At 50.3% G+C, this 27,980-nt stretch overlaps 3 protein-coding genes across 12 annotated transcripts in view; 1 reads left to right on the forward strand and 2 right to left on the reverse strand.

Moving 5' to 3' along the window:
- The window catches only part of ARHGAP17 (Rho GTPase activating protein 17), a 46,149-nt gene extending 40,500 nt beyond the window's left edge, over window positions 1–5,649 (forward strand). For 3 of the 7 annotated variants that reach the window (XM_054080585.1, XM_054080591.1, XM_054080590.1), the window contains one exon: window positions 4,748–5,649. In XM_054080585.1, coding sequence (XP_053936560.1) covers window positions 4,748–4,878 — 131 coding nt within the window. In that variant the 3' untranslated portion in view covers window positions 4,879–5,649. Of the gene's footprint in view, window positions 1–450; window positions 499–2,474 lie in introns of all 7 variants that reach the window. The other 4 variants (XM_054080589.1, XM_054080586.1, XM_054080587.1 and 1 more) reach the window with 4 other exon arrangements.
- Window positions 5,650–5,778: 129 nt separating this feature from the next.
- Window positions 5,779–8,526, reverse strand: TEX47 (testis expressed 47). The gene is made up of 6 exons (XM_054080900.1): window positions 8,433–8,526; window positions 7,852–7,955; window positions 7,473–7,537; window positions 6,863–7,061; window positions 6,260–6,419; window positions 5,779–5,862 (listed from the first exon to the last, which is right to left on the reverse strand). Exons 1-6 carry the CDS (start codon window positions 8,524–8,526, stop codon window positions 5,825–5,827), a joined length of 660 nt encoding a protein of 219 aa, XP_053936875.1. The 3' UTR covers window positions 5,779–5,824.
- A 608-nt stretch (window positions 8,527–9,134) lies between these two features.
- SLC5A11 (solute carrier family 5 member 11) lies at window positions 9,135–25,589 on the reverse strand. 4 transcript variants are annotated; one of them, XR_008452485.1, is made up of 17 exons: window positions 25,334–25,586; window positions 22,205–22,381; window positions 21,227–21,298; window positions 20,126–20,230; window positions 19,873–19,932; window positions 19,335–19,439; window positions 17,532–17,637; window positions 16,651–16,731; window positions 16,026–16,231; window positions 15,120–15,255; window positions 14,311–14,418; window positions 13,780–13,930; window positions 13,127–13,295; window positions 11,949–12,164; window positions 11,522–11,564; window positions 10,599–10,755; window positions 9,411–9,549 (listed from the first exon to the last, which is right to left on the reverse strand). XR_008452485.1 is itself a non-coding variant. In XM_054080984.1 (16 exons), exons 2-16 carry the CDS (start codon window positions 22,334–22,336, stop codon window positions 9,329–9,331), a joined length of 2,025 nt encoding a protein of 674 aa, XP_053936959.1. In that variant the 5' UTR covers window positions 22,337–22,381; window positions 25,334–25,589; the 3' UTR covers window positions 9,135–9,328. The 4 variants fall into 4 exon arrangements, 3 of the variants coding, with proteins under 3 accessions (XP_053936959.1, XP_053936961.1, XP_053936960.1); XM_054080984.1 differs by lacking the exon at window positions 11,522–11,564 and having other exon boundaries at window positions 9,135–9,549; window positions 25,334–25,589; XM_054080986.1 differs by lacking the exons at window positions 11,522–11,564; window positions 25,334–25,586 and adding an exon at window positions 23,517–23,696 and having other exon boundaries at window positions 9,135–9,549.
- Window positions 25,590–27,980: the final 2,391 nt, after the last annotated feature.

The following is a 27,980-nucleotide window of genomic DNA, read 5'->3' on the forward strand; positions in this document are numbered from 1 at the left end:
CCTTGTGAGAACCAAGGTTTCTGATGTGCTTTGGAGCTGGACATCCAGAAGCTGAACAGTCACAGAGACTTACCCGTATGTCTTGGGTCCATTGCTAGATAGATCATCGTAGTTTAAATGCAGCCTCCTTCGGTTTTGAGACATTGGTGAAGTAAAGAGAAACTTTCTGTCTTCTCACAGTAACTTTGTGAAGCTTGTAGTTACAGGTTTGATAGGGATAATGTTAATTTAAGTTGAGGGGGGGGAAAGGTAACCTGGTAGATCTTGAAATGTTCTGCTGAGTTTCTGCTTATCGTAGGAAATCCTGAAAGAAGAGGTAATGAACGTAGGAGACTAATGCTTTAAATCTACTTATATTTAATAATGGTTAAAACTTTCCAATGACACTGCAGCTTCTTAGAATGAAACTAATGTATTGGAATGCAAATGATAAATTCTGTTGCCTAACAGCTTTACCCCATGATGCCTTCACAGGTGGGGATGGTTACTGCGAATAAGGTTTGTACTTACCAGAAACATGCAATATAAGCTGACATGCTCCTGCACAGCAATATTGTATTTGTAGCTTTATTTTGTACCTGCGCTTTGGAATATGTGCTCTCTGTCAACTCTGTGTTATCTCATTACCACATTATCTCATTCTGTTTGCAAGAGGATTTTTTTAAGACCCATGCTGGTTAATTTGAATAGTCCTGCGAACGTGAAGCTATTCCTTAAAGCAAGTTGTAAAAAGAACTATCCTGAAGTGAGCAGCACTTCACACGAAGTCATCAGAACTCCTAGTCCGCAAGCCAGGCGTGAAGCAGTGACTCATTTAAAGCATGTTTGCTCTCGGCAGTGCAGGCAAATATTGAAGCTCAGGTGTTTTCCTACAATGGTTGCATTTTAAGTAGCTTTCACTTTAGCTTTTCAGTTACTTTTAACTACTTGGAATTTATTTGGCAAAATACATGTTCACGTGACTAAACCCCTTTGCAGAAAGCACCCAGCAGCATCTGCGCTCTGGCATGTTTGCATTTGTTAGCTCCAGCCTGGCTAATAGTGCTCATCTGTTCAGTCACAGCTGCCAAGCGGCACGATAACAGTCTCGCTGCTCATATGGAATGGGTTAGAGATCCACCTTTTCCAGGTAGCAATTGCATGACAGGCTGAAAAACAGTTCTCTCAAGATGTGACTGCTTAAACTGAAAGTGGTACTGGATTGCGGAGCCCAGCTGGAAGTACAGTTTTACCTTATTTTGAGAAACTAGCAGTACATGAGCTGCTTAAGCAACTAAAAAGTAGCTTTGCTTTTTAAAATAACAGACTTTTCCTTATTATACTTCTGGGTGTTGTCAGTATCTTTGAAATACAAGGGCAGTTCATTTCAGAACTAAGGCTGAGGGCTGGATCTCTGCAGCTCTGACGGACAAATTGACAATGGAAACTGTGCTGACGAGTCAGACTTTGAGGAAAGGCTTCACCTTGATTGCAAAGCTGCATTTCATAGGCCAACCGTGTTTGGTTTAATGCTGGAATGGTTCTGGCTCTGAGGAAGTTGCTTCGATGACAGCAGACAGGCAGGGTTTTGTTTGCCCAGTGTAACTGAAGAAGCGCTCGCCCTCTGTTCCAGCTGGGCAGTGGTGAGGGGGCTGTGTCCTTAGTGGGGGAGCTGAAATTTCGCAGAGCAAATGTTTGCCGTGGGGAGTGACTGAGGTGGGATATGGACTGACCTGCAGCTCTGTGCTGGCTCCTGTTCAGCCATGTTACAGACAGGACAAGAGGTACCCAGCTGTCCTCTAGTCCAGGTAAATACAACAAAGCAGTGAGGTCAGCGGTGTTGGAATGAAACAGTGTTAAATATCCTTCCTGTCCAGTGCCAACTGTGGGAAATGGGCCCTGGAAGTTGTGTACGGTAAATGATGGTATGAACACTACCATGCAGGACAGCGCGTGACAGAGAGCTGATGGCAAAGGATTCTCTAGCAAAACTGATGAAGGAACCTACAATATCTACTATGTTTTGCCAGCCCCCTCCCAAGGACCAGCTGAAGTGGTGCTCAGACTTACCCCAGCAGTGCACTCCGTACGGGATCAGCCACCTTGTCTGGATGATCAATCTTTTTTAAAAGGATTAATAGTTCTGAATTAACACCACCGCACATTATAATACCTAAGAGCATCTGCTCTAACATTTACACGTGCACATATCAGCACTGATTATAGACTGGCTTGTCTAATTCACGGTGTGAAATAGCTGAGTTTTAACCTTAGACTTGAGCAAGGGAAGACAGATGGGAATAACGAAAGCCAAAATTAAGTTGCCGGTGAAGTTGGTAATGTCAGGAGAGAAATTCTGAATTGTTTTCAGGATGCTGTTGAATTCCTTTGTCCATGTACTGGACTTCAGTAATGCCTCAAATTCTATTTATGGTATTAAAGCAATGAGCCCTAGAAAAGAGTATTCTAATCACAAATTTTATTAAATAATCTAGATGTTTGACCTGCATTCAGTAGGAACTGTATGGGAAAGTTCGATGGTAAGGAAAAGGCAAATGATTGGCCAAAACTGTTGCTAATTCATAATCATGTGTGTGCTAACGCCCACTACTAACCCATCATGAATAACACTGCTTGCTTGCACCGTCGTAAGCGTGGCATGTGAAAAGAATGGCTGTTTGATGCTCGCTCTCACATTAACGTACTAAAAGTATTGGAGACTAGAACGTGTCGAGTTGTTCAGTTCCCCATTGTACTTTTTTTCACATATCTAGAAATTCCTGTCTTTTCTAGAGGTCCATTTTGCATTTGAAGTAGCTCTTTGTCACAAATCCTCTTTTCCTGGGTCACCTCATACTTCCAGTTCCCTCCTTTTCCTGTTCCTCCCTCCATATGCAGTCGCGGCAGGGAGGGCTCCTGTGCCTGTGGCAAAAGGTGAAGAGCAGCTTTTGAACTGTACTTCAAACAAAGGTCCCATGGTAACAGCAGGCCTTGCTCCACTGGAGGGAGAACTGCTGCTGAGATGCTGTGCTCGCCTCTCCTGAGGTCACGCTCCGCGTGGAATGGTTTGAGGAAGAGAAAAACACAAGAATTTAGGAACTCACTCAGTTGCAGTTTATTCTTCACTATAACACTGCTTCTGTAACAATAGTGAAAATGACTAAAATCTAAAGTTTAAATCACCTGACTTTAAAGGTACTTAGATTTTCATCTGTTGTAGAAACAGTAGTTGTGCAGTAGAGTGGGGATAAGAGAGAGCTGCCCGTGTTCTGAAACCTGGTTTCGTAGATCAGGGACTTATTTGAAACAGATGAACATGAGGGTAGGTGAAAGGGCTGGGTTTGAAGTAGCCCCAGTGACTGTTTCTCCATTGGTATCAGAGCTCTGCTGGACAGTGACCATCTTGTAGTGCCACCAGGCACTGGTGTTGCTGGGGAAAGCCCAGTAAACTGATTTTCACCATGGGGAGAGAAATCCATTTGAAAGATTCCCAAGGATGACGGCCTTGGAGAAGTCATCGCAGTACTGGTGGCTTGTTCTGTGCCTTCTGGATGATTTCCTTTACCACTGACTGCCCTCCTAGCAGAGTGCAGCACTCCCCAGGGCTCCCACCCAACACTTGGGAGGAAATGTAGGGCACACATCTCTCGAGAGAATGGTAATCCTGGTTTGGGGAAAGTTGCAGGGGTGGGAACAAGAAGATTTAACTGTTGTGCGCAAGACAAGCTGGTCGGGGTCGGGCACAGGATGACAGAGCTCCAGCCTCTACATGACCAGTAAGATTAGCTGGGAGACGCAGGCGGCTGGCTCTCTAGTCGTGGGCTGAGAGCAGCAGGGAGGCCGTGCTCGAGCTCCAGTTCTGTAGCCTTCACCTCTTCCCTGTCATTCAGCACAGAAACTCTAAACTTGCGCACTTAGGAAGTAACTAGTGAGCTAAATTTCAGTCTCTAAGCTCAAGATACGTGTCCAGGTCTTTATAGGGTGCCTGTTTGTGCTACCTACATATAAAAGCAAGGGAGATAGTTGGATTCTGTATTGATGTGAGTATCTAGATGATTTGCTGTGTGTCTCAGCCACTGTGTTGCAGTAAGAGATGTCACAGCACGTTAGAAATTAGCTTTCCAAAATACTGACTTAATACTTTATGTTTTTTGAACCATTGTGGACTTTTCTGGTCTCACCACCAGCACAGTCACCTGAAATGCAATGTTTTGGGGTCCTTCTTGGACTCCTGGGCTTGAACAAAATTCTCCTCTCCTCAGAAGAAGGCAAAGATGTTGCCTGCAGGAAAGGGGTTTAATCTGCCTTTGGTTTAAATAATTCCTTCCTCTTCCTGTGCCAATGCCTCCTTTTGACCCCGTGCCTGTTCCCATTGCTCTGAAAGCAGTAGGTGAGGGTTATCTGACTGACCCTTGACATGCCAAATTCTTTTGCTGAGCGACCATTCTGTTTTGATGTGAATGTCTGGAGTGAAGTGGCACTCATAAGGAGCCTTGAGGAATCCAGTACTCGCTGCCTCCCGCTCTTCAGAAAGATTTTCCTTCTTTACACACGCGATTGAAACAGGGTCTTTAGGGGAAGCCACTCCAAACATCAGCTTTGTAGTTTGGCTCAGCCGTTGAGTGTCCGTGTGCACATACATGCCAGCCCTGTTTGAAAAGCCCTCGTTGATCTGTCCTTTCCCTTCCCTTTTGAAGGGAATGCACCAGAAATCTGCTCATGGATGAGGTCACTGCCTGCTAAACTTGCTGTTCCCTTTTTTGTGCAGACTCCAGCTCCAGCGTTCAAGAACCACTTCACAACCCTTCTCCAGAGCTTCTTACGGAGACAACGAGCAGAGAACTGCACAACCACCTCGTGCTTGATATCGACAATGACACAGAAAGCACTGCTCTGTGATGGAAACTCAGACTTATCCAAGGTTCCTCTCCTGGTGGGAAAACCAACAGAACTAACAGTGAAAAGCTTCTTTTGACGAGATGGCAAAACTGTCTAGTTGTGACTTGCGCCTCGTGGAGAAAGTGATTTGGCCATTCAGAAGAAGTTTAATGACCTGTGTCTCAACAATGGTTTTCAAAATCTTGGATGGAAGGAATTAATTCCTGTAGAAACTTTCATAGGAAGCAGAATTGCTGCTGATAGGGATGGTATTGGCAGAAATTCTGAGCGAGTAAGAAGCAGAGCATTAGTTATTTAAAGTGCATGTATTACGGAAATAAGCTTTTTAATGTCACGGTTAGACTTTTATCTCTAGGCCTTAGACCTTACAAGGAGATGCCTTGCAAGAGACGTTCCCTCGCTGATTTTGCTGCAGATCCTTTTTAAAACACGAACCAAAAAATGCCAGAGCGCCAGTGGTGACCGCGGGTTATCGGTCACCTCGTCAGAACTGTGGATGTGTTCTAGTGCCTTGAAGGACTGCCAGACTGTAGAAGGAAACTTTAATCATTTCAGTGCTACTTAACGATCAGTAGTTAATCCTGATTTCATAGTTATTTGTATTAACCAAGCCTGCTTTTGTTTATGTGACCCTCGCAACTGTTTCCAGATGAAACTGTGGAGGCAGGGTTTGTGCTTTCATTGAGAACGGTTGGATTTGGAAAGAACTTAGAGCTGCGTAGCTTCCTCAGTGCGTAAGCATTTATAAAATTAAAGATTGTCTTTTGTCAACTCAAGGCATCTTTATTCAAGTTTGTCAGTAAAGTTGCTTCCTGTAGACGCCAAAGGTCGCACAGTCCATGAGGCACTGGCTGCTCAGCTGGGCAGTGTAGAAGTGGGAATGTGTAGATTCGCATTAAACTTGGATGGGTCCAGCTGCGGAGAGGGACACTGGATACAGCCCATATCATACAGGGAAACGGGAGGGAACAGGCCATACAGTTTCTGCAAATGAGAGAGGAAGCCAGTTAGCTGAGGTAACACTTGCATCACGAGCTGAATTAATTTGCTTAGCCTGTAAATTCCTTAAGGCTCCGTAATCAGTTTTATTGAAGTTATTAAACTAGACCTCAGGTTTAACTACCAAACAAACCAGCCTCTTGTAAAGGCCTCAGCGAGACCTGTGGTATCACAGCTGCTGTATTCCCGATGCCCCCGTGCCTGCCCAATCATTTCCTGCTCCGACCTGTGACTGGGAAAGACAGCCCCATTAGTGGGTGATGAGCTGCTTCTCTCTCACTGCAGCAGCTCTCTGCAAACTCCTGGAACCCAAAAGTCAATGTTACGAGCCCAGGATGCTAGTTCTGTTACTGATTCAGCTGTTTCCCAAACTGCAACATACCTGAATCCAGAGCAGGTTGTAGAGGGCTTAAATACATCCTCAGAAAATCTTCTGGACTCAGACACTCTTCAGCGCGATGCAGAGAATCGATTGTGTCGGCTGGGACCAGCAGCTCAGGGTCAAGAGTGGGTACGCTCTCGCTCGTGTCCTCACTGTTGCCCTTGATAATGAACAGTGCAGTTCAGTGCGTTACAGTGAGAGCACAGGGCTGCGAGGCAGTTAATTCTGAGGAAGCTTGCCCAGATCAGCAGGGTTGGAGTTGCTCCGTGTTTGCCAAACACAACTGTGTCCTTAGTTCCCAGGAGCGCACAGCAGTGAGATGGGGAAGAGGGAAGAGAAGGCATTGGCTTCATGAGTGCCTTTCACCTGGCCTTAAGCTTTGTTGGCGCAACTGATCAGTCCACTGGCTGCACAAAATAACCCTGCAGCGGTCTAGGAATTAAATACTGAGGGTTTGTAATGCTCAAACAGGGTTCTTAGAGCCCTCTCTGGCGTATGTGCTTGTGAACGCTTGAAATGCAGCATGGTTCTTCCTGGGATGTTTGGGGCATTTCTGAGGGTAGCCTGGGTACATTTCTTACAGCCCGGTCCTTTGCAGTTTACCTGGAAGTTGTGAACGCTGGCTGCTGCTCGGAGGAGGAATGCAAGGCACTCTGACACCAGCTCTGCCGTAGGCTGCCGCTGCGCCGAGCCCTGCGGATGTGGCTCGGGAGATGTTGCTGCGGCCACTTTCCAGAGTGGGAACAGCCTGGTGGGGATGTTGTGTGCCACCACCAACACTTTAATGTCCTGGAGTAAAGCACTGCTTGGAAAGAGAGGGAATTCCATTCTGAAGTATAGCAGGGTGTTCTTACTGGACAGTCAGGTTCCTTAAACTACACAGTGATTTAATTGCCTCCCTAGAGCCAGGCTGGAGTGCTGCATCTTCCCACCCAGCCAGCTGAAACCTGGGCTAAGTGTTCTCTGCGATGCTGTGCAAGAGTCTGGAGCAGACGGGTGGGATATGAGGGTAAGAAGCAAGAGAACGGTAGGGATTTAATAAGCAGCTGCAGGAGTGTGATGGTCGCCTGCTTTGATGGGAATTACACACACAGCAAGGAAAGTGAGCATAAAAGGTTGATGTAATCATGGCCAATGTTCAGTTTAACCTTAGGGACACATCCTACCACTTTGGCTAAAATTCCGTGTCATCTAACTGATGTGAAACACTCACCTCTGGCCTTGGTTTTGGAGAGAAGCGTAGTCTCGGATGATGAAGTGGATGATGCTGCTGCAAGACTGCAGAGGAGAAGGAAGAGCTGTCAGAGAATCGTGGATTACAGACTAATATGTGAGTATAAAGATAATACATCAACTCCCTCCATGGCTTTTCCCATTGAGTCTGGGCACTGGGGACACTGCACATAGTGCTGGTCTGGGGCACTCAGCTGAGGAAGAGTGGATCCCAGAGGGAAACTGCTGTGCCCACCACAGCATTTTCTGGGTCTACCACCCCGTGGCTGCACGTTTGTAGTTGGTTGGACCATAGAAACCAAATTTGTGCAAAGCTGAACCAAGGTTACTTGATCCCACCAGGAATTCACGTCACTTACCTCCACCACGTGACAAATCCGTCCGGAGTAGAGAAGCAGCAAACCTGAGACTGGTTCTCCTGCGTGGTCTTCCAGTGCCTTCTCAAACAATTCTCTGTGGTAATCTTGTTCCAAAAGGAAAAAGGGCAGTGCGTCAGGCAGTGCCCAGCGGTGGGTATGGCTCTGCCGACGCCCAGAGCACATTTTAGTGTTCAGCAGAAACTGGAAAGCTCTGCTGCCATGGGAATCTCTTGAGCTGCACCAATCCAATTCATGGTGGTTCCTAAAACTGCACCCAAACCTGTAGTTTCAGTGGCTGAAGTCTAAAATTCCTTCTAACACAGTAGTTACATCCTCATTGTTGCAGGATCTCCCAAAGACTCCAAACAGGAGCGCTCTGGAGGTCAAGCAGACGCAATCACACCTCTGCCTCTGCCTGAGGTTGGCACTCCCCCCGCACCCCATTCCCATCCCACACCCCCTCTCTCCTCCTGCGCCCCCCCCCCCCCCATAACTCCTGTTCCCCTCCCGTCCCCCCACTCTCTTCCCGCACCCCCCACTCCCATCCCCCTCCCCACCCCCCCTTCCCGCCATTCCCGCACCGGCGGCCTCCGCGGCCCCGCGCCCCGCGAGCATCAGGAGCCTCTGGAGCGGGGGGCGGTTCTGCCCGCCCGGGCCCGCCCGCAGCCCCGACATCGCCCCCCTCCCCGCCGCGAGACGGCAACGGCCCCGGGGGGGGGAAACCGGGCACCGAGAGCAATCGCAGCGCTGCGAGGGGAGCCGGGGGTGGGGGGAGGGGGTGGGGCTGAAAGAGGGACGTTGAGATGAGATCTTGAGGAGAAATGTTCTCCTCAGAGGCGGTTGCCCAGAGCAGTGGTGGCTGCGCCATCCCTGGAGGTGTTCAGGCCAGGTTGGATGGGGCTCGGAGCCCCTGATCCAGTGGGAGGTGTCCCTGCCCATGGCAGGAATTTAGAACTGGATGGGCTTGGAGGTCCCTTCCAACCCAAACCGTTCTATGGTTTGATAATACTTAGAACATTTTATAAGAACGAAGTAAGATGTTACAGGTAAAAAACGCTGTACCTCTGATCCACACTAACATTAATGACCACTTGACCCCAAGAAGGAGCGTTCCCAGGCTGCTGCTCCTCTATAGCAAGAGCAGAGAAGGGAGGAGAGGGAAGCCCACCAGAAAATCAGCAACGAGAAACCCTGGCCAGCTTGGAGCCCAAGAACTGCCCTGGATCCTGGGCGGATGCGTGGTCCCTGCTCCAACAGAGAACATCCTTCCCTTCCCAGCAATGGTGCCAGCACTTATCCCCTTCCACCCCAGGCCCAGTTAGAAATAAGGAAAGGACAAGGGAGCAGGGTCTGTCTTCTTCTTAAATAAAGAAATAACATTTAGAAAGCATTAAGAATTACATTAACCCTCTGCTAATTATTATTATTTACACCAATTAAAATTAGTTGATGGCATCTGCAAGCGAATAGCCAACCGCTATGCAAAGTAGGCCCAGAGGAAGAGCCCCGCGCACACGCATAGCAGCAAGTTGATGTTCAGGATGTGTTTCACTAGTGGTTTCTCCTCCAGGGAAGCCACGGGAAGCGGCTCCGGTTTAGTCATCGACATGTTCTCGGTGTTCTCCTGTTTGCGCTGCATCCCGCAGAGCCACAGAAAGGCTGTCATCAGCTTGGAGTTCCCTTTGGTGTTGGCTGCACCTACAAAGACAGTGGATAGTCAGGCACGGATCTCGCCAACAAAGCCTCCCAGGAGCACATCTGTGGTCCTGCACAAAGGGGGTTGGTGCAGAAATGCACCAGCGTTCTTTAAACGAACACGCTAGCTATGCTGAGGTGGAGGAAGCCCTTCAGTTAGCATCTCTAGGGACTGTAGGACCAACTCCATTCTTCCCTGGAGCTCTGAGCTCAAGCTCTGCTGTTCCTAACGTTTAGCAAACAGGAACAGCAGATGGAACCTAGAAGCTCAGCTGTAGCACATCAGCTTCCTCTGGCAAGTGCCACAGGGTTCTTCCACGCCACACGTGTGAAGGGAACTCTCCCTGCTCCGGCGTAGGTTGGGGCAGACACGAGCGAGTGCTGGGACAACAGCACTCATGCACAAACGTGAGGCTTCCCAGGAGCTGGGAGCTCATGCTGTAACTCATGGGCTCGCTGATCTCATAAACAGCGTTTTATAGATCCAAGGAACGCCCAGCAAAAGCTGCGGCATTACATCAACAGTGTCCCAAGCCTGGCAAAACCAAGTGATGGGAACCATCGCTGGAGAAGGCAGAATGAGTCGCTACGCATGTTTGTACCTAATACCGACAAGTACAAGTTTTAAAAAATGTAAATCCTCCTTCACTGATCTGTCAAGAACTCCGCCCAGGGCTCTGGGTGCTCCCTGCTGCTAGAGTCGATCAGAAAACATCACTGAAAAACAGAAATGGAATTTCATGAACACAACTGTGGTTTTCCTCCACCCTCCCCTTTTCAACCACTTCTCCTCGCAGCACCAGGCGCTAGTGCAGGGTAACGGGCATGGCTTTCTGTATCCCATCCAGCTCCTTCTTGATTTCAAGCACATCTAATGCCATCAAGAGATGGAAAAGAAACTAAACTTCTGCTTAGGTCAGGTAAAAACTTTTCACCATGCCCTGCCATTACAGAAATCCAGAGGAAGTAGATTTAACGTGTCTTGTCTTCTGAGCCTCTACGCAATGCCTAGGGTGTGTGGGGATTACTGAATATGATGTCGGAGCACTTACATTTATTATCATTTGAACTAGTTTCAGAAGCAATGCTTATATCAATCTGGAGAGCTGGGCGCTCAGCTTCACACACTCCTTTTGCAGCGTCAGGGCTGACTGCGAGCTCTGTCTTGGCTGGCAGATCCCCACGTGTGAACCAGGTAAGCCGACTTATCTGATGGCATGAAGAGCGGTGTTAAAGAAAACTGCTTTCAGGGCTGTTTAAAGGACTAGCTCGGCGGCAGCAGAGCAGCCTGCGGAGAGAACACTTAGACGGGCTGAAATCTGTTCTCCCACGTTGTTGGAGCGGGTGAACAGCAAAGTGCCTGGCTGGTAACTACGGGAGCGATGGCTACCACCGGCACACGTTGGGTTTGGTTGGGTCTGGCGCACAAGAGCTGTTGACAAAGATGCTTCAGAAAGTGCTTTCTTCACTCTGTTACTGAGGAGGAGACATTGCTGCGTGGGACCAGCACTGGATGCAGAGAGCAGGGCAGCGAGGAAGCAAAAAGAATGGAAACTGTTGCCAGGAAGGAATGATTCAAAGAACGGGGGTTGTTGAGAGAAGAGAAGATAGGTGGCAGATAGGACAATTTTCTTCAAACATGTAAAAGACTCATTAAAGGAGTGTTCTCAGCATCTGTGACAGGGTGGAGAGGGAGGGATGAGCACAACACAAAGCTGGAAAGATTCAGGTTGGAGATGAGGAAAAACAGCTACTGGCAGGGCAGGTGAGCTCTCAAACAGATCACACCCCTCCCTGGGCATCCCCCTCTCTGTGGGGTTGAAGAAGTTCACCAGGTCTTTTAGGTTAGTCCTGGCACGAAGCAAGCAGAGGCATTGGCTATGTGGTTTCTGAAGGTCCCTTCTGGCCCTTCGTTCTGCTATTAATGCTTTTCAGTAACCTCAGTATCTATTGAAAACATCAAACTGGCACAAACCTGTTCCAGAGGAAGTGTGCTCTCTGCCCTGGGTTTCTCTTTTCTGCGAATAAAAATGGTTCCTCACTAAATTAGTAAGAGAGTTGAGAAAGATGACCCAGAAGCTGGAGTTTCTTGGAAAATAGAGGGAAAAAGCCAATTTATCATGGATTAAACACACGTTTGAACTTAAAAACAGCTCTTTGTAGCATCTACTGTTGAGCATGGTGGGACTCTGGAAATATAGGACCAAAATCATAACTGTCAGCAGGGTGGTGGAGGAGAGGAGGGGTTGCTGTGATGGGGTACTGCAAGTCTGCTCACGCAAAAAGAATGAATGGAAACTTCCATTTCCAGATTATTTATCCCCACCTTATTCACATGGATAGTGTGGGGCATCCTGGAAACCCTGTGCAAGTAATGAAAGGAAGGTGAAGGGGTGACGCACCATTTCTTCTGAGGGGGGTTCCGTGAGCATGCTGACCACCAGCACCGTCAGCGTGGAGACAGCAGCCAGGACCATGGAGAAGTAGAGGTAGTGCATGTACTTCACCACACCGGGGCGGAGGTCGTCCTGGCCACACTGGGGCTCGGGGTAGATGAAGTCCAGCACCAGCCGAATGACACCCAACAACAGCCCAATCACCAGGCCCCAAAACGCACCCTGGGAAGGGAAGGATGTTCTCTGCTGGAGCAGGGACCATACGTCTGCCCAGGATCCCAGGCAGTGCCCACGTTCTTGGGCTCCAAGCTGGCCAGGCTTTCTCCCTGCTGATTTTCTGGTGGACTTCCCTCTCTTCCCTGCTCTGCTCTTGCTATCTAGGTCTGCCAGGGCTGCTCCAGCAGCCTGGGACCGCTCATCCTTGGGGTCAAGTGGTCATTAATGGCAGTGTGGGTGGGAGGTACAATGTCTTCTAACTGTGACATCTTATGTCTTACTTATAAGATATTCTAAGTATCGTAGAATCATGGAATGGGTTGGAAGGGACCTCAAAGCCCATCCAGTTCCACTCCCTGCCATGGGCAGAGACACCTCCCACTGGATCAGAGGCTCCAAGCCCCATCCAGCCCGCCCTTGAACACCTCCAGGGATGGGGCAGCCACCACTGCTCTGGGCAACCTGGGCCAGGGCCTCCCCACCCTCACAGAAGGATGTTTCTTCCCAAGATCTCATCTCAACCTCCCCTCTTTCAGCTGAAAACCAGTCCCCCTTGCCCTGTCCCTGCCCTCCCTGATCAAGAGCCCCTCTCCAGCTTTCCTGGAGCCCCTTTCAGTACTGGAAGCTGCTCTGAGGTCTCCCCAGTGCAGATAAGAGCCCATGTGATAAGCAAGCCGATGGCTAAGAAGCCTGTAATGGGCTTTAAGATTTGTGAAGCACACCACACAACTGAGCACTGCAGGTGTCTCACTCCTTCCGAAATGCCAGTGGGGGCTTTGACAAACAGAAGGCATCGTTCCCTCTGCATGAGTGGGGGTTGCTTGGGCTGGGCAGAGCTCTGGGTGTAGTTGTCCTAAACACTGCATGAGGCACCAGAACTGCAGCCTGAGGTGGTGGTAGGAACTGCAGGTCTCCCCTGAGGAGAGCGAGGCCACAGAGGTGCCTGTTCTGAGAATGGCAGTTGTTACCTTCTCATTTGCTCTTTTCCAGAAGCAACCCAGGATGAAGACCATTGCCACCGGGGGCTGCAGGTAGGAGCTGATGGACTGGATGTAAATAAAGAGCTGCCCTCCCTGGCCAGCCTGCACCAGCGGGATCCACAGAATGGAAACCACAGTCAGCAGCAGCACAAAGACCCTGTGCAAGAAAAAGACACCGTTACTGTTAGCTCAAGCCATCCTTTTCCATTTGCTCAGCTTGCTCCTCTCACAACCAGGCCTCCATTCTCATCCTCCAGAAAACCTAGCATCATAGAATGGTTTGGGTTGGAAACGACCTCAAAGCCCATCCAGTTCCAATGCCCCTGCCATGGGCAGGGACACCTCCCACTGGATCAGGGGCTCCAAGCCCCATCTGACCTGGCCTTGAACACCTCCAGGGATGGGGCAGCCACCACTGCTCTGGGCAACCTGGGCCAGGACCTCCCCACCCTCATAGGATGCAAGAAAAACATTTCTTCCCAAGATCTCATCTCAATCTCCTCTCTTTCAGCTCAAAGTAGTTTCCCCTCGTCCTATCCCTGCACTTCCTGATCAAAAGCCATTGTCATATGAAGCTGCTGCATCTGCATGCGGGCAGAGCTCAGGCTCTGATACAATGTGCGTGTGCTGGTTCTCCGCACCTGCCAACGATCATCAGTTCCCACTCGGAGCAACGAGGACGGAAGTGTTTCCAGAGGTCCATGGTGAAAATGGTGCTGGCACTATTAAAGATGGAAGTCAGGGAGGACATGAGAGCTGCTATCATCACTGACATCATCAGGCCCCTGAGTCCTGGGAACAGAAGGAGAAGCAGAGCCGCCCTGAGGAATCCCCAATAACCCCACTGCAGGATGTCCTCAAATTCTTCTTTGAACTAGAAGAGACTTGAAAAAATATTTGTAGCCCTGATTTGAAAGTGGCAACAATGGGAGGTGTTAACGGTTGTTTTCATTGTTAAACATCTACACCTTATCTCTGATCTGAATTTGACCGAGTTAGAGCTTTGGATACTGGATCATCACCCATCTCTCCCGTTATGTTCTGACTTTTGCCATTATCCCACAAGCTCAACACAAACCCCACTGAAATGACAGCATATTTTCCATTCTGAACTTCCCTCTCAGACACTATGCAGACCTCGCCAGGGCCGGCACCGCTACCAGGCTCCTTACCCACAGGCAGAAGTTCGATGACCAGCTTGGGATAAGCAATGTCAGAGCAGCCGGAGGGGTTGCCACAGATTTTCTGGCAGATTTCCGCATCTGCACAAGCCACCAGATCTAAAATAAATGAAGGAGTGAGAGGCAGCATTCCAGAGCCACAACAAACCAATACATATAAACAAGTTTTAGTGTTTTAAACTGCTTTCTAAGTGAAATACTGGATACTGGAAAGCTTGTAATGCTTCCAGCAGTAATGCAGGATTATCCCAATCCAGCAAGGTAAAGGCAGCTCTGGGCTTCCCTATTTTCCCTTCCATGCTACCGCTACAGGTGGTTGCCCTGCCTTGCAGGTCTAATTCTTCTGTAGGAATGTTGCTCCAGTGAGGACTAAGCCCATCCACTGCCTCCGGCACAGCTCCTCAGTGACAGGCACGTCCACACGTTCCCACCCGGTGAGCAGTTTCTGACATTCAAGGCGATATGTTGGGATTTCTCCAAGTGCCACAAACTGCCAGGGGCCAAAGAGGCCTGTGTGCATGGTGAAAATGCGGAGCAGCTGCAGTTCCAAACCCACCAGCACAGGGGAGTGAACCGATTGCAGCCTGCAGCTCAAGCACATGGAGCAGTGCTGTGAAACTTGTGGCTGGTGTCTGCTGTAGGAGGATGCAAATTCTTCCAATTAACAGGAAAAAAATGTCTTCATACTTTGGTTATTTGATATGTTGTGACCTTTAAACTCATCTGTTAAGGGCTGTTCCAGCTCCATGAAGTAGGCACAAGCAGCAATGCTAACCAGAGTTCTCTCCTTCAGCACTTACCTGGGAAGAGAATCCGACTGATCATGCCTGGCATTACCATCATAAAAAGGGGCAGAATTTTCAAGTAGGAGGTCATCAAGGAGCCTCCCTTGGCATGAGAGAGGGTTTTAGCAGCAAGGGACCTTTGCACAATGACCTGAAAATGAAGAAATATGTTTGGGCTGCTGTTAGCAGACAGGATGCGATCCCGACTGCATTCGTGTTTATGCTTTGTTCTCCTCTAAATTATTGAACTTTTAGCAGGGTGAACGCAGAGCTGGGCTGTAGGTTTAGTTCTTGCTTCAGATCCTGAGTGCCTTAAACGTAAACCAGAAAGACACTGCTTTTGTCACCAAGCCTGGCGTCTGCAGTTTGTCACTCTGCAGTCGGTGCCTCGCGCTAACCAGACGCAGGCTCAGCACTGCCTTTTCTTCTGCTTTTGCTGGGGACTTCCTTGACCCAATGACCAAGCCTGGCCAGGTTGGCAGCCCCCTCGCCACCACTAGGCTCAGGCTAAAACAAGCAAAATGCATTAAATAAACATGTACAGCAGGTATGGAGGTTGCTTAGGGCTTCAATCTTGCTGCCTCTGGTGTTTCACCAGGAGGGATGGCAGTCAGGGCCCTGGAGAGCTGGAAGAGTGAATTCACGATGGGTCACAAGATGTGAAAGGCTTAAGTTAAAAATCCTATCTTTATAGGCTAGCATTCACTCACACACACGTTCTCACCCATCAAAATGATTCCAAAACCTTGGTTGTGCATACCAAGTTTTGCAGCTTTAGGATTAAAACTATCTGATTTCACTAAATTCCTATCAGAAACAGTAAACCAGTACAGACCACATTGCAAATCCTGGGCTTGAATCATGTTCAAACCACCAATAACAGATAGTTGAAACCAAATAAAGAAATAAGCGGTAACCCACCTGATCTGTACACCAGTACCACAGGGACGGGATGGTCATTCCTACCAAAACTCCCGGCCAGGGAAGGTCAGAGTTAACAGGGTCTCGGAAAATGTGAAAAGCATCTTCTCTCGGCAAGCCGCAGCTGCTGTTTGCCTTGCGGGTGCTGGGAATAGCATCAAAGTATTTTGTCTGCAAACCTTCAAGACCGCCAACTTCAACAAAACCTAAAATAGGTCATGAGAAGCAGTTATCGCATCTTCCCGGGGCAGCGCTCAGATTTTCAGTGTCTGGGGTTTGCTATGGGTGATCGTCCACACGAATCTTTAAAATCGGAAGTTATTGACTCTACCATTGGGCTGGAGAGAGAGCAGAGCACTAAAAGCACCAGCTGGAGATGGTGCTTGCTCACCTCTCACACTGCTGCAGGACCTGTTTCTTTAGAGACCTTTCAGGCAGTACTCGCGCATTGCTACCACGTAAAGAACTACTATATAGTTACTTTTATGAGCATACATTCCAACAGGAGACTATCTAGAAAGCAGAACATCAACTGAGTGACCAGTTGTAATGATCCAGCTTGTCTGTAGCATTCAGTGAAGCTTCTGTCATAGGTTTGGTGATAAACTCCTAGGGAAACACTCACTGAAGACCATGAGAGTCACGGCCCCAATCAGCATGATGAAAGTTTGCAGAGCATCCGTGTAGATCACAGCTGCCAGGCCACCTAAGAGAGCAGAGAAGGAGAAAACTGTGGGAAACTGGGCATGTTCTCTCGTAGCATCTTGCACTTCGCAGAAGTTTGTGCCCGGCAGTGTAAGCCGAGCCCCGCGCCGGGCAGGCTGGCGCATTCTGGCCACGTCAGCCAATTCTTGTGTATGACGCTTGGCTGAAACATCTCATGTTTTCAATCATAATGAGTCACCATTTTGTCACTAAAAAGCCAAAGTCCAGTATAAGCACTTGTACGGGAAAGACAGGGAACAGCTCCAAAACAAAGGCCAAGCTGAATAAGGAGGAGAAAAAAAGAGGAGGGATCTTTATGAACAACATCCCTAGGGGTGAGCACTGGGAAAGGAGAAACCTTTATTTGTGTGGGATTTTTGCTGCTTACTCCGTGCATGGCTTTTCTCCATTTGGCCGCTCACAAGCCCTGAAAGGGCACCCAGGATTGACAATGGATTCGTATTACGTGGCTCGTTGTTGCGTTAAACACTTGTACCTCCAAAGGACCCAGAGGAAAAATGTACTGGGCAAATGCCTCAGGCATAGCTTCTCCTTAAAGCAGAATGGACATCCCTCCACAGCTGGTGTGCCTGGATTGGGGAGCGGGGAGGGGAAGGGCTCGTTCACTCTTACCTGATAATTTCCTCTTAACAGGCAAGATATTGATAACTTTCCCATCTCATTATCCATATTCATGGCAAAAATAGATCATATGGGAAAGGCAGGATGCAAGGTGCATTGCATGGACACACTTAGCTCCCTAGACAGCATCTGTGTGTGATCCGAAACTCAGCCACATACCCGCCACAGTGTAAACGGCCGTGATTGCCAGCAAGCCCACCACAGCGATGTAGAGGTCCCAGTGCAAGGCTTGCTGAATGAAGAGCGCCCCAGCGTACATGTCAACCTGCAAAAAAAGGATCATATTCACAGCAACAGGGATGATATCACTGAGCCCCTGTAAGCAGGTACTGCTGGGGGAGCTTCAACGTTCAGCTGACCAAGCTGCCTCCTTTAGTGGGACCTTCCTGGTTTGTTACAGCTTGTGGCTCCTAGCTCCCTGCAGCATCTCCACCGCATGGTGCACCCCTCTGCAGCCTCAAGTCCTGTCTGTTAGGAGCAGGCTCAGTTTAGCATTTTGGTAGTTTATTATTGCTGGTCATGCGGGGACAGGGCGGTGATGCAGCTGGCGCGGGAGAGAGGGGGCATGCACAGCGCTCAGTGGGGTGAGCTTATCTCTGCCCTGGAGAAGCAGTGAGCAGGGTGGGGACAGCAGTGCTGGCTGGAGGACCAAAGCACCTGCAGTGCAAACCTGCTGGCCCAGCACCACCTTGCAGTGATGCAAATTCCTCCCTGCTGACATAGGAGAGCGGCCTCGGGGCTGGGAGCCAGCCCTGACCAACGAGCTTTGCGGCTACATGAAAACGCTGCTTTTTGGGAGAGCTTTAGGATAGGCAAACCACAAAGCACAGCATGACAGGGAGGTCTGAAAGCATCCCAAATACAGGATTATCAGAGATTGGCATCAAATGGTTCATTTTCTCTTGAGGAGAGCCTGAGCCTGGTTCCTCAGGGCCTCCTGAACCCTATGCCCAACATTTGCTTCCAAGGGGATGCAGGCAGGCGTTTGCCAGCCAGCGCATCCCACTTCGGCTCTGTACATATAGGAAAAACACTGGCAGGGGTTTGTCTGATTTCACAGCTTCACACACTGCTGCACGGTTAATAAACAGCTCATGAGGTGTTGCACAATGGTTGAATCAGTTATTTATTCAGGGCTCTATATGAAACAGGTGCAGTAAATTGCTAAACCCTTTTCACCTAAACACATACCAACTCCTATGTTCTTATTCATCCCACACACAACAGCGTTCAGTGCCTGCACAGGCAATAGATATGCAAAGGGAAGAACATGAGTGAGCTGCCAAATGTACCAAACACAATGACAAATGCATCAACACTCACAACTGGATTTTTCAATGGACAGGGCATTGACACCGAGCTTTTCTTCCTACTATAGTCAGTGTTCTGATCCTTAATGGAAAAAAACCCAGCTATTCTTTCTGTTGGGTTAGAAGGGACCTCACAGTGCATCCAATTCCAACCCCTGCCATGGACAGGGACACCTCCCACTGGATCAGGGGCTCCAAGCCCCATCCAACCTGGCTTTGAACACCTCCAGGGATGGAGCAGCCACCACTGCTCTGGGCAACCTGGGCCAGGGCCTCCCCACCCTCACAGCAAAACATTTCTTCCCAAGATCTCATCTCAACCTCCCCTCTTCCAGCTGAAAACCATTCCCCCTCATACTGTCCTCACCCTCCCTGATCAACAGCCCCTCTCCAGCTTTCCTGGAGTCCCTTTCAGCACTGGAAGCTGCTCTAAGGTCTCCCTGCAACCTTCTCTTCTCAACAACACAAACTCTCTCAGCCTGTCCTCATACAAGAAGTGCTCCAGCCCTCTGATCATCTTCTGTAGGTTCTCAAAACAACTTTAGTCTGGCTTCCTCAGCTATTTTGATAATACACCATTTTCTGCTAATAGCAGTAATTGCATTTCTCAGCCCCACTGCTCGGCGTGCATTTCCATGAGGTTTGGACTTACTGATATTTTGGTGAAAATGTAGATGAACAAGTAGAGAATCGCCAGGAACACCTGAATTCTTTTGCCTCCAAAACGCCTCCGCAGGTACTCGGGCATGGTAGTAACCTACATGAGAGAGATGCTGTCAGAGAGAGTGATACACAGAGGGCTCCTCCAGGAGCTGGTGTGGGCAGTTTGCAGGGGCAGGAGACCAGAGCAGCCCTGCCAGTTGCACCGTGATGCTGTTTACTTTTCAGTTGCCTCCATAGGCCAGCACAACAGCTTAGCAAGCACCAGCTTTGCTATAACATCAGACATAAGGCTTCTGTAAACCATGACACAACAGCCTCCATCCCCCACTCCAGAGATGGAGGACCTCTACTCCATCAGCAGAGCAGCCTAACCACCAAACCCACAGGGCTATCCCAGCAGCTTTTATCCCGTCAGCCCAGGCCACCGGAGCAGCACAGGCACAGCAGGAGGTGGTTAAGTCCAGGAGCCAAACAGGTGATTTCAACACCAGCAAATCACCAACAGACAGAATATCTCAACTACTTACTCCTGCTGCTATGTATATCGGGAGGAAGAGCCAGGCCAGTACCAGGACACAAAACATCCCCTGCAAAGCAAATGAAGAGGAAGATCAGAGGTGCTGGTCAAGGCTGGATTGGGGGACATGGGGACTGGGTTCTCTCTCAGAGCCCCAGCGGCTGGTGGTGACTCCCGCAGCAGGAGTCTGAGCCTTTGGAGCTGCCAGCCCCGTGCCCTTGTGTGGTGACTTGCTGCCATTGGAGCCGCCCTCCCGCACTCACATTCCACTCGTAGGCTGTTGCGGCAATTCCCGAGGCAGCTCCCGATCCAGCCAGGCCGATGAAGTGGCCACTTCCAACATTGCTGGCAAACAGGGACGCACCCACCTGGAGAAAGATAGGAAATGGGATCTGGTCCTGGCACAAGGCATTGTTCTCAGCCTGGACAAAAGTGTCATCAGGGTAACTCAGGACTCCAGCACCCACCCACCTATGGATTCCCACCATGGAAGTAACGCTGTTCCCTCACTCATGACTATGGGGACACGAAATCATTGTCACTGTCTGCCACCTATGTGTTCAGTGGCTCAGGCACTTCTCTCCGGCTTCATTTGCTTCATTCATACTCATCCTTCACTGCCTATTGCTCATTTATGTGCATGTTTAGGACCATCCTGCTTCCAGACCAGCATCCAGCCCCTCACGGAGGAGCAAGACAGAAGGTGGAGGCACCAAATAGAACTGTCAGGTCATCAGGTCCTTAGACTGGCACACAGTGACTCACCAGCCCAGCCCAAACCGAATCCCCTGCCTGGCAGATGCCTCAAGTCTGGAGACCACTCTGTTAATCCTGGAGATCTCCAGGTCAGAGCATTCAGAACGGGCTGTGGGAATTGTCCTGCAGCAGCTCTGCTTCCCCAGTCTCAAATATGGAAAAAAACCCCCGACTGTTATAATTGGGTCTTTGCAAAACATGAATGGCTTTTCACAAGGGGAGGAGCAGGCTCTGATCTCCTCTCTTTGGTGACCAATGACAGAACCCAAGGGAACGGCAGGAGGATGCATGGGGAGGGTTAGGTTGGACATTAGGAGAAGGCTCTTCCTGCAGAGGGTGGTGGGGCACTGGAACAGCTCCCCGGTGAAGCAGTGGTGGCATCAAGCCAGACAATATTCCAGAAGCATTTGGGAAAGGCCCTCAGGCGTGAACATTGGGGTTGCCCTCTGCAGGGACAGGAGTTGGACTCAGTGATCCTTGTTGGTCCCTTCCAACTCAGGACAGTCTATGATTTTATGATTTTCTCTTTGAAGAAACAACTTCTGCTCGGAAAAAAAAAGGCTTGCAGTACCCAAGGGCACAAAAAGGCTGACAATAAAGATACTTACAGGCCACCAAACCATCTGTCCTCCAGCTAGAAAGTAGCCTTTTACAGTGCTGCGCTGAGTCTTCCACATGGACTGGGGAAGCAGAAAAAAACAGAGGTTTCAGCAATTGTTTCAGGGTATCACAGTGTGTTTTGCCCTGCGGGAGCCTTTGTGCTGTCAGCAAAGGAAAGCAAAGGAGTTCTTGAAGGACCTGCAGTTGCTGCTGGGAGGTCCCCAGGGAATGAGAGAGCTGCAGGCAAGGGAGGGGACCGGCCAATGCTGTGAGCTGCGCACCAGTTCCCTATCATCTCAGCATCTTGGTCAAATATTTTTGTGTGCTAAGCAAACTAAACCACTCCAGATCCACGAGAAAGACAAGGAATTTTGGACAAGAACTGTGGACATCCTTATTTATTTGGCCCAGCCAGGAGAAGTGCTGGGCATTGCACCTCTCAGTCTTTGCCTCCTGTTCCTCGGAGATTCATCTCATGCCATGCCATGGGAGTTAGGCACCACATTTGAAGGGAGCAGCTATTCATCTCTGCCCCCTGACAGCCAGACCGTGCTCTCACTGTTACAACAGCCATGCCAGGAGGATGTTCTTCTGCCTTAATTATATAGAAACAGTGTTTTTAATTTATGGAATCTGCTGTCAACCACCGGGGACAAACACAGGTGATTTATAGGACAGCAATTCCTTCCTGGATGAACAAAAAATTATTATTAGCAATACTTTGTACTCAGACAGCCTCTTCCTTACAAGAGTTCTCAAACCCTTGGCAAACACTAGAGCTTAACAGCTCTCCTCTGGAGCAGTGAGGACACTTCCCCAGACTGAAGTGAGGAAAAGGATCTGTAAACTCTCTCTTTCCGCTTCTTCACTTGAGTCCAGTGAAGTTTGGCCAGATTTGAGCCAAAGTAGAATACTTCGAGGCTCGAACAGCCATATTTTTCAGTATAGCAGGGCACATTCAAAAGCTTTTAATGGTATCTGCTTACCCACAGACCAACCACGAGGACAAATACAAAGTAAAGCACGAGAACAGCAATGTCTATGGAGTCCAGCGTCTTCTGGGGAAACACATCCCACGAGGGGGTCACAGAGGACGGAATGCTGCTGGTGGGCTCCATGGCTTCTGAAGCAGGCTGAGAGCTCCTTTGTCTAGATGCATATATCTGTTAAAAAAAAAAAATGGGTTACATGGTTAGGAAAGGAGGTGGCAGCATCGTGAAGGTGCTGACAGTTTATCAATAATTTGGGGGTTCTGGGCTCTGCGGCTCTGCCTGTGGTGCTGCTCGTGCCGGAGCTGTGGAGAAGGCTCTTAGCACTGGTGTTTGCCTTCGTTTGTGACTCCCTTTCTGTGATGGGAAGATGCTGCCAGCAGGCAGGCGTGCTGCGGCCGGTCGAGTTTCCTTTGTGGACTGGTGGAAGTGAAAACAGCTGGAGGAAAGGACCAGGGTGCAACACAGCCGGTGATGGCAGCCCACAGGTCCCAGTGCAGCAGTGTGAGAAGCTGCTGCCAGGAACCTGCCCGTGATGAGCCAACAGGATGTGAAGACTCGTGAACCGCTCTAGCGGTGGTGGCATTTTCCTCCTTCTCAATGGCGAGAGCTCAAGCCTTGGTGCAGAAAGATCTTGGGTCTCATCCTGAGAAAGGCTGAGCTCCTGGTGAGCAGGCGCTCCCCTCTCCACTCCCTCCATCAGGAAGAGAGAGCGGGAATATGTTGCCAAGCACAGGGATGGATGTGCCCTCTGCCACAGCCAGAGCAGCAGGAATGAGCAGCAAGTGCCACCAGAAGACGGTGCAGCGCTGTGGGACTGGCACCAAGCAGCAGAAGAGCCAGAGCTGGGGCTCCCTCCTGCGCATCAGCTGGCAGACGCATTTCCCACAGGTGAGATTCACACATGCTTCTCACAGGAATAAAAACTCATTGATTCTCCAGAAACACCTAAAGAGGAGACGCAGCACAACTGTGGGATCCCTGCAACGGCTCCCTCGAGCCTCCAGAGCTCCCCATGTGCCAGGCTGCTGCCCTTCAGCAGAAAGGACAGGGTAAGTCCGTGCGAGGAGGTTGGTCAGGTATTTGGATGATGCAGTTCCTCCTCATTTCCTCCTCCTCCCCTCTCCTGGGCTTGGCCCAGCTTTGAGAGCAGGACAGAAGGTTTGTGGCACCCTGGCCAAGGCAGGGGCAAGGTCCCCACAGGATTCCTGGCTTGACAGTGGCCGTTGTCTGTCAGCAGTGATCCTCAGAGCCAGCACCTTGATGCTGCGCTCCAGCCACAGAGCAGGTTCAGGATGGTTTGTCTTACCCTGCTGAGCCGAAGAGAAGGCTTCTCCAAAGAGGGGCAGACCCAGCACTCCTTGACCTCGGTGTGGCCTCGCAGCTCTGGGTCCAGCCCCAGTGAGACCTGGACGGCTGGGATGGGTGTCTGCTTGTCCTCGTCCTCCTCCTGCCTATGCGGCTGGCCAGGTCCTTTGGCCTCTCTTGCACTTGCGAAGCAGATTTATAAGCTCTCCTCTGCCAAAAACGCTGGAGAAGGTGGGGCAAAGGGTGTCCTGCACCAGCCCGGGGCTCCCGGCATGGACGGTCGGACAATATGCGGTCGAACAAGTTCTTCCTCTGAACACCCAGCAGGCAGCAAAGCACAGAACAAAACAGCTGCCCTGTCCCTCAGCTGCATTTCCCAACATTCGCCGGCTTCACCCCTGTGTTGATGCGTGGAGCGGCCGCTGGAATCTTCCCTGCCCTAACCTGCAGCCTGCAGGCTCACCTGAGCTGCAGCCGCTGCTCTCCTGCACTGCCGGCACCTCCTGCCCCAATGTGAACAGAGCAGAGGGAACGGAGTCCCGAGTGCCGCGGGGAGGGAGATGCAGAGCTTTCTCCTGCTGGGCAGTCTTCAGGAGGGCAGTGTCCCCGCTACACTCAGCCCTGCAGCACGGGCTCTGCCGGAGCAGGGCTGCTGGGCTCCTGTGCTTATGAAAAGGTTGGACACTAAGGTCGGACCATCCCATCACCCAATTTCCACAGCTGGGCGCTTGTGTCCCAAGGCATCAGCAGCCTCCAGCCCAAGAGCCAGAAGTGATACAGAGTTTTGGTCTAGTAGCAGTGCCAGGCTGGGATTGGGGACTTGCAGCACCTTGGCAGAGCCTTTTCAGTGCCTTATAAAGCCCCCAGATCCCACTGGATTCCCTGCGAGCTTCTGCCCCGCAAGGATGCAGGGCGCTGATGATCAGCAGATCAATGCTTGCTTACCTCTTTAAGAGGCAATGTGTCTTGGCTGCTGCTGAGCTTTTACTGGCAAGCTTAACCTCTAACAAAGAAAAGAAAAATAGGGTTTGGTATCCAGCCGTGAGGAGCTCCTAACCCCGCTCTAACACCCCCTGCTTTTTCGATAGCAGCTCTGATATTGCTGTTTCTTTCCACCCTGCGACACCTCCCAGCCCAGGGCCCACGGCAGGCAGTTGCAGCACGAGGAGTGCCATCAGCTCCATGAGCTCAGCCACCCATGCGGGAGAGCGTGGTGTCCTCCCCTCTGAGATGCAAGTGGGGCTGCGCAGAGCTGTGGGCATTTATTGTGATTGTCAGTGAAGAGAGGAAATGCGGGATACACTCCAGGGGAGATTCCCGGAGTGGAATACAGGTGCCCGGTTAACATTCCTGTTGCAGCTCCCAGAGCTGGGCACGAGGCTGGGCACTAGGAAAAACACAGTAGAGTCGGTTGCTCTGATTTCAGATCCTCGCTCGGCCCAGCCCAGTGGAAATTTTGCCTGTTTTGTGCATTCAGCTCACAGCCTGGACTCCCTCGGCTCCTGGCACAGGCGGCAGCGCTTTCCTCGCCAAAGATTGTGAGGAAGGAACATCCGTGGCATTGAAATGAAGCCGCTGAAGCCAGCCCTTTATCAATGGCCCCGGCAGAGACACAGCCCACGTGGGTCTCAAGTAACCCGTCGGGACTCTATCGCTCTCAATGCCTCCTCAACGGGATTTTTTAAAGCATTCCCAGGTCCATCCACCTCTTAAAGATGCCACTGCTCACTGGAGCTGAAACACCACCCAGCAGCAGCCCTGGACCCACACACCAACCGGAGCTCCCGGACTCGAGGTAGAAGTGGAAAGGGAACTTACCTCCCTCAGCTGGGTCTCATTCTGTCCCCTGCGCCGGGCACCACCAAGCCTCTGCCAACTGACAGGCAGCTTAAATATTGCCAGAGAATCGGGATTTGCCAGAGGAGCCGTTACCAGCGTCACAAGGGATGAGAAGGAATATTTACAGTCAAAGTTAAACTAATCGCCCAAAGTTACTCTTTCAGCCTCCCGGGGCCCTGGTAAGAAGTGCATTATTTTCACTATCAGGGCTCACGGGTCAAACTCCACAGAGTGCCAATCTCTTAAGCAATCTGCGCAGCTCGAGAAGGGACGAGGAACAATAAAAAATCCCTGCTGGTGTCCTCTCCGGCAGATAGCCCGTGACACAGGGCGAGCCGACAGCAAGTCCTGTCTCTATGCCGAAGCTTCACAACGAGCAGAATCCATCTGTGGGCTGGGGTTCTTAAATTATTTCTGAGTCTGGATGTTGACTCCAGAATCGGGCCCTCTTCTGGGACCAGCCTGGAGGCTGTGGCTTCAGCATCGTCTGTCTGAAAAACCTGGTGAACACCGACGGGCAAATAACACACAGAGAATGGTACTGAAGAGGGACCTTCCAGCACAGTGAGAGGCCGTGGCAGGAGACAGCTGATGCCACACCCCTCCCACTGGATCCAGTTGCTCCAAGCCCCATCCAACCTGGCCTTGAACACCTCCAGGGATGGGGCAGCCACCACTGCTCTGGGCAACCTGGGCCAGGGCCTCCTCACCCTCACAGGAAAACATTTCTTCCTAATATCTCATCTCCATCTCCCCTCTTTCAGCTGAAAACTGTTTCCCCTCGTTCTGTCCCTGCCCTCCCTGATCAAGAGCCCCCCTTCATCTTTCCCGGAGCCCCGTTCCATTCTGGAAGGCTGCTCTGAGGTCTCCTCTCCCTTGCCCTGCTGGTCCTACAGCTTCGGACGCAGCCCAGGACATGGTTGGCATAAAGCTGGTTGGAAAGTCTCAGCTGAGTCAGGGCAGCCCTTGGGATCACCAGTCCTGCATCACTGGCCGATCACGAGCAGCATCTCTCAGCGCAGGTGCTGCTGTCTCTCCCTCCCACTTTGGTCATTTAATGTCACAGAAACTGCACTGCTCTTAACAAGGGGTTTGTGGATCTTAACCCCTCTCTGGCAATTGCAACTGCTAGAACCAGAAATTCAGCTCTCACCTTCACTTTTGAGTTTTCTAGATTGACAATGGAGACAAGTTAATTATGTTAAATTAAAAAGGCACCCCAGCACCTAAGAAACCAGAAAGCAAGGTAGGAAAAACCTAGGATCTGTATTTCATCTCATCATTTCATGCTCAGCTCACAGTTCTTGTTGCACAACTAAAGGTCTCTGAATCTTTTGACTGGAGAGGCTTTAATCTGGTCAGCTAGAATATGGAAACCCCAGATTTTCCTAAATTGTGCTAGGACAAAGCAGGTCCTCAAGGGCTTCAAATTCAGCAAACAGGTGCCTCATGCTGCCTCCCAGCTTGTGTTGCTTTTTCCTGACTTCCAGTCTGAAGCTGAGACCTCTGTTCATCTCTCTGGCATTTTTCATGGCACCTAGAAGGTAATTACAGACCACGGCCCTTCAAACCAGTATCAAGATACTTAGAGGGAGGGTTCATACGAGGTTCCACTTTGGCTTGAGGATCCCAGGCTGGTACTATTCTATCCCAGCCAGCTCACCAACTGGAGCTGCGATTGCATCTTCCATGACTTTACTGAAGCTGTTCATTTTCTCTTTGAGGTCCTCCCCACCCACAGCATTTCTTGCAGGAAAGAGTGGAAACCCTTAAATAATGCGGGGTTTGGAATGTAACCTGGGATTTTCAGGGTCACTGTTCCCCTGTCAGAGGATGGAAGTGGCACTCATGGAGCAGGAACCGCACCACAGCCACATTCCCCACACTGACCCCAGGATGATGCCTGATTTATTGCTTCCTTTACAAGGACAGGCTTTCCTGGATGGACAATCCCATGACCCCGGCTAACGCGGGCATTCTGGTAAGGCTGGAGCTGAAAGGAGAGCACCCAGCCAGTGCGCTGAGCCTGAGGGAGAATTACATCCCTCACGCAGCAGAATGAGTGTGTGCAGTCAGTGATGCCAGTGGTCGTATGGACCGTGCCGCCGAGGAGGCTCCAGGACATCCTTTTGGTGGTGGTTTATGGACTGGAGTCTACGCTGCGCTGGACCATGCAGTGGGAGGTCTGACAGCCACGTGGCGCAGCTCAAGATCTTGCAGAAGAGCCAGACTTGGCCAGAAGGGCTAAAGGAACATCAGGAGCGGTTCGAGCACTCTAATGCTTGCACCCTGCTAGGGGCTTCCCATCGTGACATCGTGTTAGCCCTGTTCGGAGCTGGTTTGCAGGTGCTGATCCTGCAGCCCCACGGAGGACCCAGTGGCCAAGCAGGTGGCTGTAAACAAGCTAAACTACAACCAGGAAATCTGATATGAAACTGGTCCCTATCTGTCGGCTGTTAGTGTAAGGAGAGATAAATGCCTTCGGGGACATAAACTCAACCGCAGCCAAGAATTCCTTTTCAGAGGGGAACAATTCACTGTCTTGTAAGCTCACGAAACATTTCCTTCTGAAGACTGCAGAAAAAAATTCATACTATGTTAAGAATTTGCCTCTTGCATTTGTCAC

This window comes from Cuculus canorus, chromosome 15 (genome assembly GCF_017976375.1).
Source record: "Cuculus canorus isolate bCucCan1 chromosome 15, bCucCan1.pri, whole genome shotgun sequence".
Classification (NCBI taxonomy): Eukaryota; Metazoa; Chordata; class Aves; order Cuculiformes; family Cuculidae; genus Cuculus; species Cuculus canorus.

Excerpts from the sequence above, each read along its gene's own strand:
- TEX47 (XM_054080900.1), bottom strand. The coding sequence starts at position 8,526 with ATGTCGGGGCTGCGGGCGGGCCCGGGCGGGCAGAACCGCCCCCCGCTC. Across the intron at positions 7,956-8,432 it reads CGGGGCCGCGGAGGCCGCCG|ATTACCACAGAGAATTGTTT; the intron begins GTGCGGGAATGG and ends TTTTGGAACAAG. Across the intron at positions 6,420-6,862 it reads CCAGCGTTCACAACTTCCAG|GGCAACAGTGAGGACACGAG; the intron begins GTAAACTGCAAA and ends TTCATTATCAAG.
- SLC5A11 (XM_054080984.1), bottom strand. The coding sequence starts at position 22,336 with ATGGAGCCCACCAGCAGCATTCCGTCCTCTGTGACCCCCTCGTGGGAT. Across the intron at positions 19,440-19,872 it reads CGATATACATAGCAGCAGGA|GTTACTACCATGCCCGAGTA; the intron begins GTAAGTAGTTGA and ends TCTCTCATGTAG. Across the intron at positions 9,550-10,598 it reads TAGTTCAAATGATAATAAAT|GTGCAGCCAACACCAAAGGG; the intron begins GTAAGTGCTCCG and ends CTGTCTTTGTAG.